Genomic DNA, 13,999 nt, shown 5'->3' on the forward strand with positions numbered 1-13,999 from the left:
CATACAAATGTCATGTATATAAAACAGATACGTATCAAGTCTTCTGCAGTGGCTTGTCAACATCCAGGTACTGTGACACATGGCTAACTAAACAGACATACAAATGTCATGTATATAAAACAGATTAGTATCAAGTCTTCTATAGTGGCTTGTCAGCATCCAGGTACTGTTACACACGGCTAACTAAACAGACATACAAATGTCATGTATATAAAACAGATTAGTATCAAGTCTTCTGCAGTGGCTTGTCAACATCCAGGTACTGTGACACATGGCCAACTAAACAGACATACAAATGTCATGTATATAAAACAGATTAGTATCAAGTCTTCTGCAGTGGCTTGTCAACATCCAGGTACTGTGACACACGGCCAACTAAACAGACATACAAATGTCATGTATATAAAACAGATACATATCAAGTCTTCTATAGTGGCTTGTCAACATCCAGGTACTGTGACACACGGCTAACTAAACAGACATACAAATGTCATGTATATAAAACAGATTAGTATCAAGTCTTCTGCAGTGGCTTGCCAACATCCAGGTACTGTGACACATGGCTAACTAAACAGACATACAAATGTCATGTATATAAAACAGATACATATCAAGTCTTCTGCAGTGGCTTGTCAACATCCAGGTACTGTGACACATGGCCAACTAAACAGACATACAAATGTCATGTATATAAAACAGATACATATCAAGTCTTCTGCAGTGGCTTGTCAACATCCAGGTACTGTGACACACGACCAACTAAACAGACATACAAATGTCATGTATATAAAACAGATTAGTATTAGTGGCAGTACACACAGCCATTTGGCATCCTTGATCCTGTCGCGAGCCGACAATGTCACATGATGTCTGAGTTGCCGATGTCGGCTAAATCTGTAGATGTGTTGCTTTTAAAAATAAGCCTTTAGTCATTCAATTAAAGGATTGACTTTGAGCAATCAAGTCTACTAGTTTTATGACATTTTGTAAACGAAGTAGGTACCATTTGTTAGATTGACTGTGAATTCGCTTTGATTATAATATAATAATAATATACTTAGTATTTAATGTTGGTCTGTGATCCATCCCCGTCGGTGGGACCAGTGGGCTATTTCTCATTCCAGCCAGTGCACCATGACTGGTATATTAAATGCCTTGGTATGTGATATCCTGTCTGTGGGATGGTGCATGTAAATGATCCCTTGCTACTATTGATACCCAGTAGCCAATGATTAATAAATCAATCTGTTCTAGTGGTGTCATTAAACAAAACAAATTTTTATAACAGCAATTTCGATATAACGACAAAGTGACCCAGGGACGAACTTGGTCGTTGTAACAAAGTCTGACTGTATATAAAACAGATTAGTATCAGTTGTCTTTTGTAGTGAGTTGTCAACAGCCAGGTAAATTTGTACTATTATTATAATTAAATAACTTTGGAGAATGGTAAGTTGGCCCCTTAAGATGGGTAACTGCTTAATAAAGATCACTGTTACCCATTGTTCAAAATACCATGGTTCATATCAAAATGTTATGTCCCACTAGAATATAAAATGGAACCTAACTTCTTGTCATCATGCAATTGGCTAATGCTGTGACCTCACCGGAACTATTTTTGCTTCACCTTTTATTCATCAGTTAATTGTTTTGATTGGCTCTTGAGTCACCATGCCTATAGTAAGTAGTCAGCATGGTTTTTTTTCAAAAACAAGAAAATGTTGGGGGGGGGGGGCATGATATGAAATGGAAGCTCGATCGTTGATTATCCCATAATTATTTTTTGTATACTATGTTTGTTAACTTAACTCACCTTAACTTTTATTTCCATTCAAAACACCTAGTTGATCCAATAATTGATGAAGGGCACTCTGTAAAGTGAAATATCTTTTTGATTTCTTTTTTCATTTTATTTATTTCATTTTATTTATTTCATTTCAACTTATTTTCATGCTTATATTCAATTAAGGTTCAAGCATTCGGTCCTGGGCACACACACCTCAGTTATCTGGGCTGTGTGTCTAGGACAGTGGGCTAGTGGTTAGTGAGAGAGAAGAGTGTGTACGTAGTGGTACGTCTTACACCTACCCATTGAGTCGTTAAAAACTCGTTCTGAGTGGGAGCCGGTACCTGTCTGCGAGCCCTGTACCTACCTTATGTCCAATGTCTTATTCATGACACGACCAAGGCCGGTGATTTTTTTCAAAGTAATTTTCATATGTTCTACCCTTTGTTTAACCCTAGGCACGTGCGCCTGGTGCACCAGTGATTATTGTGGGGACTCACTTGGATCTGTTGAAAGACACAAGCAAATACCCACTGGACTATGAAGAAGCCATGACTGGCATCATAAAGAAAATGTTTCTTATGAACAGAGAGCCAGACAAATGCGGACTTCCAAATATCCTCGACACAATATTTGTTAGCTGCAAGACAGGGAAAAATATCTCCAAGCTAGTTGAAATGATTGCCAACCATGCCTTTGAAATAAAACATCCACGTAAGTTTAATACCAAGTTCATTGATCAGGTGACATAGACATACTTAATATGTGCACCTACATGTAGTTGTATAGTAAGATATTTTGTATTTGTATTAATAGGTGGCAGTAATTTACATGTATACCTCTATTTAATATATATTTGTATACTAGCTGGTGCCAATGATATTTGTAATATTAGTACTATGTACATGTAGCAGTGATAAATTTAATATTTGTATAGAAAATGCAATATGATGTATTTCCTATTTGACCGAGTTGGTAGTGATCTATTTAATATTTCAATCTACTGTAAAGGGAAATATATTCTCAGGAAAAACTCATGCACAAATTGCAAAATTATTATTTGATTGTGAACTTAATTCCCCACAATAATAATTTCCTTCTGTAGAGAAAGGATCAGAGAAGGTCACTGACATCAGTTAATCCAAACTCTATGTCATGGATCATGTACAGGACATAAAAGTTACCACAAACGTGGCCAAAAATTAGTTTTTCCAGCTAACTGAAAGATCGAGTCCATTAATAATAATAATAATAATAATAATAATAATAATACATTTTATTTCAGATCAGTGATCGATAGAAATTACATAATTATACATCGCATACAAAACTGATTACATAGTATACAGTAGCTTGTGTCAGCGATTTACACATGTATACGGATTTGACATACACACTTGTACACCACAGGTGGGCAAGTAGGTAGTTTGAGCTTTTTGGAGGTATCTGCATTTCCTCTATGATGTCATAGCTTACAAATTTCGAGTTCTGCCATTTGGATTGGCCACGAGCTCTCACGCCTTTACTCGTGTGGTCACAGTGGTGGTTGGATGCGTGAATCTGTTGGGGATACAGATACACAATTACCTGGACGACTGATTAATTCTGGCTTGATCGGGCATGATGTTTGTGATATACATGATTCTCTGATTGGGTTTTGTTCTTATAATTGGGTAAAGTTGGAGTTGGGGCCAATGCAGGCTTTCACATATCTCGGGGTGGTTTACAACTATGTGGAGGCGTCCGTTCATCCGATGAATTCGTGTCTTCACAATTTCAAGACAGTGAGCACACTTCATGTGTTGTTAGGCCACCTCGAATCGCTGCCGCGCTGAATGTTCTGTTCAGACAGTTCAAAAGACCGCTCCAATGGCATTTATCCTGAGTGTGGGATGGTCTTGATTGGGATTTTATGATACCTTTGGGAGCTTGGTTCGTACGACTGACCCAAGAGTGCCTCGTCCCCGTATACCCACATTCTCCGGAGTTGGTTCTGTTCACCAATGCTTCCCTCGAGGGATTCGGTGCACACTTTTTGGACCAGCAGTATGGACTGCCTCTGAGAGCAGCCTTCACATCAAACTAGCTGTTAGAGATGGAAACAGTTCGTCATGCTTGTCTCCATTTCTGGAACATACTTCAACATCATCAAATATTTTTGAGGTCAGACAACACGTCAGTTGTGTCGTATTCGTCAGTTGTGTCGTATTTGTGTCGCTGGTTCCTGACACACTGGTGCTGGCATACAATGTGTTGAGCATGGACTGGATGGTTTGGGATTTTTACACCTTCCTACCTTCAATTCTGCTTGGTACGGTTCTTGCCATGGTCAGAGGGCAGCTTTGTGTAATGCTTGTAGTCTCTAGTTGGGCAGCTCAAGCTTGATTTCTTCAGCTCCTGTCACTTTTAGTACAGGAACCGGTCTGCCTACCTTTGATCCTGGATCTGCTAAGCCAGAGACTGAAGCACACAGTGTGGCATTCAGAGTCGGAGGTCTTCCAACTTCAAGCATGGAGGTTGTCGCAATTTCCCTGTTAGATAGAGGCTTTTCTCAGTGATTGCTGAGCTCATCTCCTCCTCGAAGTGCCAGTCTACTGAGAGGGTCTATCAGTGTCACTGGAGTGCTTGTGTTCATTGAGCCACTAAGAGGGACATGGATCTCTTGTCGCCAACTGTTAATGACCTAGCACATTACTTTCTGACTCTTGTCCAGGAAAGGAAGCTGAAGGTCATTCGTTCATTTTCACTACTCTCAGGCAGTGTGGATTTCAGCAATTCTCTACAAATATCATCCTGCCTAAATGGAATGTTTTCCTGGTTCATCGTGCACTCAAAGGCAAGCCATACCAGCCTTTGAAATTTGCCAGTCTCAGTCATGTGACGTGGAAGACTTTGTTTCTTGTCTCACAGGTGGCATATCATCATATTAGTGAGATTCATGGGTTTTTGCTTGACTTGGTGGATTACAACATAGATGGGTCAGTTGCATTGCAGACTAGGAACCTCTGTCATGGGACGAAAATACTTTTTATCTCTTTTACAAGCCAGGCAAAGACATTACAAAGAATGCTTTGTCTCGGCGGTTTGCTGCAACCGTCAAACTGGCATATGAAAAGGTGGCTGATTATGTTCTTCAGAATTTCTCTATCGGGTCTCATGAGATTCAGGCAATATCTGCTTACCTTAATTTTTATGATTCGTTGGACGTCAAGGTCATGAATGCAGGGCTTTGGAAGGGTCAATACACGTTTGAATGCTATTTCTGAGATATGGAGGTTGGTCCAGACAGTACCAGTTGGATCCAGACAGCAATTTCGGAGCAGCAAATCGTTTCAGTGTACAGGGCCATGAGAGGGGTGGGCACTTCTATCCCGGCCAGTCACTGACGCAAGCATAACGGGAGATAGTTATTCACCACATCTGAATTCTGTTTGAGATGCCAGTCACAAAATATTAGCACAAAAATATATTTCCTTTTACGATAATTGAAATAAGATTTTATTGACCATCCCACTAATATTGTTTGCATATTCAAAAGATATTTCATTTCACCGTGTGTTACTATTACAGGATCACGTACACAAAAGTTGTTGAAACAGAAGATTCCAAAAAAATACCTTCAGCTGAAACACATTGTTGAAGAACTAGCTCGAGAAAGAATGGAGCAGAAGAAAGATCCAGTCTTATCAAAATCCAATTACATGTGAGAAACTCCAGGGCACAATATTTCATGCAAACTGCCGTTCTTTTCATGTGTCGGTTATGCAAAATTTAATTTATGCAAACAGCAAATCGGTTATGTCATGACCTGTAGATGTTCAAAAATAAAAAATCGCAAACTTCCCGATTGCAGGAAGTTTATTATATAGTTGAGAATTTTAATTCCGAGACCCCAAAGTTTGACTAGTAATCCAACAAATATTTTAGATTGATTTTTAGATACTTGATGCACAGCAAACCAGTAGACAACGTTATATTGCAACAGTTGTAACTTGCGACCAGTCTAAACTAAATGATCAGTATAGAGTCGAGCCAAAAAAAATTAAGAAATGTGCACGGACTGCTGGGGGTTGCTAAATTATCTACTGCTATTTTATCTCTAAAGGAATATATATTAGACATAATATTTTACAAATGTTGAAAACGGTTTTAACGTAAACAGGAATCCAAAAGTTGAAAAATACTAACATCGCATAATGCGCTTTAAAAAATAAACATTTGGAACGTCATTGTAGTATAGAGGTACCATTATCATTAAAGAATCTGTTTTATATAATGTTTTCTTTTGTATTTTGTTTTAACTAAATATAATTTCAACGTAACTTTGAGGTAACCAATTAGTTAACCCACAGGTTATGCAAATATAATTCACATAACCAAACAATTGGTTACCTACATGTAGGTAAAAACCATGTGAACCAACTTCCAGTTACCTCATATGTTGAAATATGGTCCCCTGAATTCCGGTAAGGAGCATAATACAATGTAGTTAGTGGTGGGCTGGCACAGCAGTTTACATACTCTGTGACCCAAGATGGGCTTCAATCTGTGGCCCTTCAGGTTGCTTTGTTTATAGGATATAACTTCTTTTTTTAAATTCAGCATAATATATTTAATAAACAAAATACCAATCTATTCTTTACTGCTTTAAACCTGATGGGTTACAACAAACCAGGGGTTTTTTTAAGGGGATATGGCCTCATCAATTATAGATCAGTCTATTAAGTACTGTGGTTCTGAAAGATGACAATTCCTCATATAATTAAAATTACTTTTGATAAACTTTGAACTGTCTTGATGCAGAATAACACCTCTGATCACGATTGTACCACTAAACAGTTCAGAAGCAACCCACCTTTTGAGTGCTAATATAGTGAAGTGTGCATTTTTATATAATCTAGAATTAGAGATGGCAGGTACATTTGTGTAGCTGAAATTGGATAATGGTGTATCATGGGGGGGAAAAAACAACTAGATACAGGTCATCTGTATGGTAAAGTATTTGTACGTGCACATTCCAGTTGGGTGTGCCTAAGATGCTGGAGGGGTATCATGGAGAAAAGTAGGCAAGAGGGAAGGTACATACCATGTGGGTATGAAGGGAGGGTATACACCTCCATGGGAATTTGTTTTTAAAAAGTACCATTATTATAGATTAATTTTTGCCATAATTGAAAGTGGACATAAAAGTAACCCCATCTCATACGAACACATGGTAACGATTGGCTCTTTAGAGACACTGAACTGTTCCCATATGATCAATGTGTTGCTAAGCTACTGCACTGTAATATTGTTTGTGTATTCTCAGGCTGTGTGTATCCAAGAAGATGCTGGACAAACAGCAAACATTCCGAGATCCTCATGAGCTGGATCAGGCCACACGGTTTCTGCATGAAAATGGTGAGTGAGATCCATCCACTGGATGGTTCATACTAATCTGGAACTCACAGTTATTACATACTCTGTCATCAAATAATCAGAGTATGGTATATAGATTTTTATAATTCTATTTTTTAGAATATTATCATGAATTAAGTAATTTTATGTTATAAATTTTAACAGTAATAGGTAATTGACAGCATCTTCATTATAGCAGGTTTTAGCTAACCATTTATTAATGACTAAGAAAAGTGAATAATGTGTATCAGTTGTGCTGCTTGATTGCTCCTACACACATACTACAGTGTGCTAGAGTCCTGTGGAATGGAAATAAAGCTGCACCCATGAATATGTGTTGGGTTTTTAAATGGTGTTCTTTTCGTGCTGAATGGTAGTAACACAAACCTAATTTAATCTAAATGTTTAACATGAATATTGTATAGGTGTGATGTTCCACTATGATGACCTTCAGCTCCGTGACCTCTTCTTCCTTGACCCACAATGGCTGTGTGATCAACTGGCCAAGGTGGTCACTATTAAGGAAATCAACAATTTAATCTAAATGTTTAACATGAATATTGTATAGGTGTGATGTTCCACTATGATGACCTTCAGCTCCGTGACCTCTTCTTCCTTGACCCACAATGGCTGTGTGATCAACTGGCCAAGGTGGTCACTATTAAGGAAATCAACAATTTTGCTTCAAAAGGTTTGTAACAGATTACTGCAAAATAATCTACAACATTGCTGTACTCAAATTTGAACAAATCTTCATTTGTTTATCAGACTAATGTATTTAATACTGAGTATGGATGTTTAAAAGCCCCACCAGATCATTGTTATTTGGCTGGTAGGTACTGTGTTCATATCCTAGCAGAGGCTTTAGAGGGTTTTCCATGCCAGTATTAGCTCCCACCCAGAGTAAGCATATGACAATGGTTCTGTTCAGTGGACAGATGTAAGTCACATATAATGAGTTTGATGAGTTTCAATGATGCTATATTATTAGTTCACACCCAGAATAGGCATATGACAATGGTTCTGTTCAGTGGACAGATGTAAGTCACATATAATGAGTTTGATGAGTTTCAATGATGCTATATTATTAGTTCACACCCAGAATAGGCATATGACAATGGTTCTGTTCAATGGGCAGATGTAAGTCACATATAATGAGTTTGATGAGTTTCAATGATGCTATATTATTAGTTCACACCCAGAATAGGCATATGACAATGGTTCTGTTCAATGGGCAGATGTAAGTCACATATAATGAGTTTGATGAGTTTCAATGATGCTATATTATTAGTTCACACCCAGAATAGGCATATGACAATGGTTCTGTTCAGTGGGCAGATGTAAGTCACATATAATGAGTTTGATGAGTTTCAATGATGCTATATTATTAGTTCACACCCAGAATAGGCATATGACAATGGTTCTGTTCAGTGGACAGATGTAAGTCACATATAATGAGTTTGATGAGTTTCAATGATGCTATATTATTAGTTCACACCCAGAATAGGCATATGACAATGGTTCTGTTCAGTGGACAGATGTAAGTCACATATAATGAGTTTGATGAGTTTCAATGATGCTATATTATTAGTTCACACCCAGAATAGGCATATGACAATGGTTCTGTTCAGTGGACAGATGTAAGTCACATATAATGAGTTTGATGAGTTTCAATGATGCTATATTATTAGTTCACACCCAGAATAGGCATATGACAATGGTTCTGTTCAGTGGACAGATGTAAGTCACATATAATGAGTTTGATGAGTTTCAATGATGCTATATTATTAGTTCACACCCAGAATAGGCATATGACAATGGTTCTGTTCAGTGGACAGATGTAAGTCACATATAATGAGTTTGATGAGTTTCAATGATGCTATATTATTAGTTCACACCCAGAATAGGCATATGACAATGGTTCTGTTCAGTGGACAGATGTAAGTCACATATAATGAGTTTGATGAGTTTCAATGATGCTATATTATTAGTTCACACCCAGAATAGGCATATGACAATGGTTCTGTTCAGTGGACAGATGTAAGTCACATATAATGAGTTTGATGAGTTTCAATGATGCTATATTATTAGTTCACACCCAGAATAGGCATATGACAATGGTTCTGTTCAGTGGACAGATGTAAGTCACATATAATGAGTTTGATGAGTTTCAATGATGCTATATTATTAGTTCACACCCAGAATAGGCATATGACAATGGTTCTGTTCAGTGGACAGATGTAAGTCACATATAATGAGTTTGATGAGTTTCAATGATGCTATATTATTAGTTCACACCCAGAATAGGCATATGACAATGGTTCTGTTCAGTGGACAGATGTAAGTCACATATAATGAGTTTGATGAGTTTCAATGATGCTATATTATTAGTTCACACCCAGAATAGGCATATGACAATGGTTCTGTTCAGTGGACAGATGTAAGTCACATATAATGAGTTTGATGAGTTTCAATGATGCAATATTATTAGTTCACACCCAGAATAGGCATATGACAATGGTTCTGTTCAGTGGACAGATGTAAGTCACATACATGTATAATGAGTTTGATCAGTTTCACTGATGCTATATTATTCATGTATTTCCAAATGGGGACAGTTACCCTGCTAGTTCTGCATAACGTAAGTCAAGCAATTTACCATTTTTGTCCTAAACAAAACTAACATTAAAAACAGCTGGGAAATGTCCAAAACATTGCTAATAAATTGTGTTTGAAGCCATAAAAAGATTAATTAACGTCTGACTTGTGCCCCAGACCCACCAGCACCACCACTTCAGGTATGATTCCCACAGACCTGATGGACAGTAACATTAATAGGGAGTAACAAGTCAAACAGTTATAACCGATTCTAGAAAATAATACAAGACTTTAGCATCATTGTGTTGATTTTAAACAAACATTCCTTTCCTTTCCTTCAGGTGTGATGAAGACAAAGAATTTGGACATATTATTCCGAAGTCCGAACTTCGAAACTGGTGATATTCAGAGCTACATCACCAACTTGCTGAACAAATTTGAAGTGGCTCTCAAGTTTGATGAGGAACACCTTCTGTTACCATCTCTTCTGCCCACAGAAAAAGACTATTCCATGACTAAACATCAAAACACTGACATTAAAGTTTGTGCACATTTTCATCAATTTAAAAGAATATAAATATAGTGTTTGAAAGAAAACGAAATTGTAATAATATCTGACAGGGTGATTTTTGTGTGGGTTTGGTTTTTTGGTATTAATATAATTTGTTTATTTGGAATCCGGTATGAAGAAGTGTTTTGTTTATTTGGAATCCGGTATGGAGGAGTGTGACATGGGTATATTCAAATGTAGTCTTACATTGCTCAAATTGATTTCCTGTGATATATGTTTTAAACTGTCAGTGTTTTAATGCAATTAACCAATAAGATAGGGGGACAGTAGAGGGTACGTTTTAGCTGAATTTTGCATATTGTTATAAATTCATGAAATTTGGAATATGAGTATCAGTTCAGAATATATTTGTGTCATTTAAACAAAATGTACTTGAGCTTTTCTCCATTTGTGTCCATTTCAGATACCACTGAGACGAGAAAGTGGCTTACGCAGACATCTGAGTCAAGGCTTAGACCATATGGATGCCATCTTGTGTCTTCTTGATGTGAAATCCACCACCAATCCCATCTTTTCTTACTGCCGGCTCTATTTCATGACCTACTTCCCGAGCGGTTTCTGGCCTCGCCTCATCACGCGTGTCCTCGCAGACACCAGTCTTTATGACATTGTGCTCAGACTGTTCCAGATCCCAGCCGATCTGGTGGCCAGCAGTCCTGGGGTGAAGGCCATGACCAATGACCCACCAGAGTGGCGGTGCTGGCAGACAGGTCTGTCCCTGTATTACCTGGGGGTTGAGATTCTCCGGGTGCGAGAGGTGCAGCTTGACTCCAACATGTCCATGTGTGACTACACCGTGTGTCGAATCAAGTGCAACATCGACAGTGAGTGGTCCTTCCTCGACGTCATCAACAGCAAGCTGCTCGAGATTTCATTCCAGACGGATTCACTGGCGTTTCAGGTGACCAACAAAGAGGGACCCCAGGTGCAGACCCGCGCTTCTGGCAGGCTGGTCACGGTGTACAGAGATGACAAGGTCATGGCCAATCTGATGGTCAAGATCGTGTCACATGTCGACAACTTGTTACAGGACTGGTACCCGGAACTAGGCAAGCTTAACATTTATCATATGCATGATGCACGTGGTTCAGTTGTGTTTTTAGTGATTGTTGTTATTTTAACTAAGTGGACTGCTATCTTGGCGTGTGAAATCGCACATCTTTCCCATGACATATACTGAAGGCCAAAAGAAACTTTACCATTTTCAATTTGGAATTTAAGAAAAAATTAATTGTTTTTAAAAAGTAACTCAATTCAAAACACATAGCCCAAACACAACAATAATGTATGTAGAAAAACTTGTGCACTATGAACAACAGCAATTGCATGTGCAATAAGGGTATAAAAACGGTTTAGACGGCTTGTCAGACATCCACACAGATAAAAAACCACCATAGGAATGCCACGACTGACACCAGAACCACGCGAGAGAGCCCTGGGTATGATACAGATGGGAGCCACTCATGCCCACATCGCCAGAACCTTCGGTTGTTCCCGTGTTACTGTTACAAACTTGATGCAATGCTACAGGCAAACAGGGCAGACATCAGACAGGCCAAGAACAGGCAGACCCAGGGTGACTTCGCCCCGTGATGACCGGTACTTGCGTACCTTGCATCTACGAAATCGCTTCCTGACAGTGACGTCATCAGCAATGAATGCCTTAGGTCACAGGGTTAGTAGACAGACAGTGGCCAGGCGACTCAGGACTCATGGAATAAGGGCTTACAGACCATATAGAGGACACTTACTGACACCACAACATCGTCGTTTGAGATTGACATGGGCTAGGACTGTACGACGTTGGCAGCGACGTGATTGGCTGCAGGTTCTTTTCACTGATGAAAGCCGGTTCTGTTTGTTCAGAGTTGATGGAAGACAGCGTGTGTACCGCCGTAGGGGAGAACGAGTGGTGGCTTCTTGCGTTTCAGGAGGTCGTGCCATATGGTGGAGGGAGTGTCATGGTGTGGGGAGGTATGTGTGCACAGGAAAGGACACCATTGGTCATCGTTCACGGAAACTTGACAGCTCAACGTTACAGGGATGACATTCTTCGTCCAACTGCAATACCATTTCTCCAACGGCAGCCACGTGGTGTCATTTTTCAGCAAGACAACGCCAGACCTCATACAGCCAGAATCGTACAGAACTTCCTTAGAGCCAACAACATAAACGTATTGCCGTGGCCTGCACGCTCCCCAGACATGTCCCCCATAGAACACCTCTGGGATGTTTTGGATCGCCGTGTTCGACAACGACCACACCCTCCAGCCAACCAACAGGAACTGATCCAGGCCCTTCAAGAAGAATGGCAACGCGTCCCACGTGACCTCATCAGACGACTGATTTTTTCTATGCGTCGGAGAATTATTGCTTGTATTGGGGCAAGGGGTGGTCACACACGCTATTAATGTGACTTGTTATTGGACTTGAGTGATTGTCTGTATGCTTTGCATGTCGTCCATGAAGTTGAAAGCTCGATTTGTGTACACCACCTCACTTTGGGAAAATGTGACGTCATTATCAGATGATGAATGACACTCATTTTTAGTTATGTTAATGTTGACATATTGATCTAGTCAATATATTTTACCTCATGCGACTATCTTTTGTTGTTTTTACACCAGAGTGACTTAAAACTATGGTAAAGTTTCTTTTGGCCTTCAGTATATTTTATAACCGGTCGCTTGATGGGATCGATACCCATCAGTGGGCCCATTGGGCTATTTCTCGCTCCAGCCAGTGCACCACGACTGGTATATCAAATGCCATGGTATGTGTTATCCTGTCTGTGGGATGATGCATAAAGAGTAGCCCATTAAGTGGCGACAACGTGTTTCTCTCTCTCAATATCTGTGTGGTCCTTAACCGTATGTCTGATGCCATATAACCATAAATAAAATGTGTTGAGTGTGTCGTTAAATAAAGCATTCCCTCCCAGTTATGAATTTTAAAAATTGTTTTGGATTTTTTTTTAAATAAAAAATTACTTACCAGTGACTATACAATATGTGGTATGTTTAATCAGCTAGAATTGACAGGATTAAGCCCAGTCTTAAAATATTGGCTTAAGAATAATCATGAACTTAGGGATTATTTCCTGATCAGACCGGCCTTGGTGGCGTAGTGGTTAGGCCATCGGTCTACAGGCTGGTAGGTACTGGGTTCGGATCCCAGTTGAGGCATGGGTAGGTGTAAACCACTTGCTCTGACCAGTGATCCATAACTGGTTCAACAAAGGCCATGGTTTGTGCTATCCTGCCTGTGGGAAGCACAAATAAAAATCCCTTGCTGCTAATCGGAAAGAGTAGCCCATGTAGTGGCGACAGCAGGTTTCCTCTCAAAATCTGTGTGGTCCTTAACCATATGTCTGACGCCATATAAACATAAATAAAATGTGTTGAGTGCGTCGTTAAATAAAACATTTTTTTTATTTTTTTTATTTCCTGATCATGGCTTTGGCAGCATCATTTTTTGCATGTTTTGCCAATGTTTAGTTTAGCACCATTTCTCACACATTATATAGTATTATAATATGTCCTAGATCAGTGACATGTGCTTTATAGTGGCACCTATGTATGTTCATTTCAATGAATGTTAAACACAAATTAAAATGCAAAAAACAACAACATTAATTTAAAAATCAA

General features: G+C 39.0%; 1 protein-coding gene across 1 annotated transcript in view; it reads left to right on the forward strand.

Moving 5' to 3' along the window:
* Positions 1-13,999, forward strand: part of LOC121379097 (leucine-rich repeat serine/threonine-protein kinase 1-like) — a 76,974-nt gene that overhangs the window by 39,840 nt on the left and 23,135 nt on the right. Inside the window, exons 15-20 of the mRNA XM_041507565.1 lie at positions 2,245-2,500; positions 5,357-5,489; positions 7,095-7,186; positions 7,752-7,874; positions 10,123-10,322; positions 10,756-11,401. Coding sequence (XP_041363499.1) covers positions 2,245-2,500; positions 5,357-5,489; positions 7,095-7,186; positions 7,752-7,874; positions 10,123-10,322; positions 10,756-11,401 — 1,450 coding nt within the window. The remainder of the gene's footprint in view (positions 1-2,244; positions 2,501-5,356; positions 5,490-7,094; positions 7,187-7,751; positions 7,875-10,122; positions 10,323-10,755; positions 11,402-13,999) is intronic.

The sequence above is a fragment of the Gigantopelta aegis genome, chromosome 8 (assembly GCF_016097555.1).
Source record: "Gigantopelta aegis isolate Gae_Host chromosome 8, Gae_host_genome, whole genome shotgun sequence".
NCBI classification, from domain to species: domain Eukaryota; kingdom Metazoa; phylum Mollusca; class Gastropoda; order Neomphalida; family Peltospiridae; genus Gigantopelta; species Gigantopelta aegis.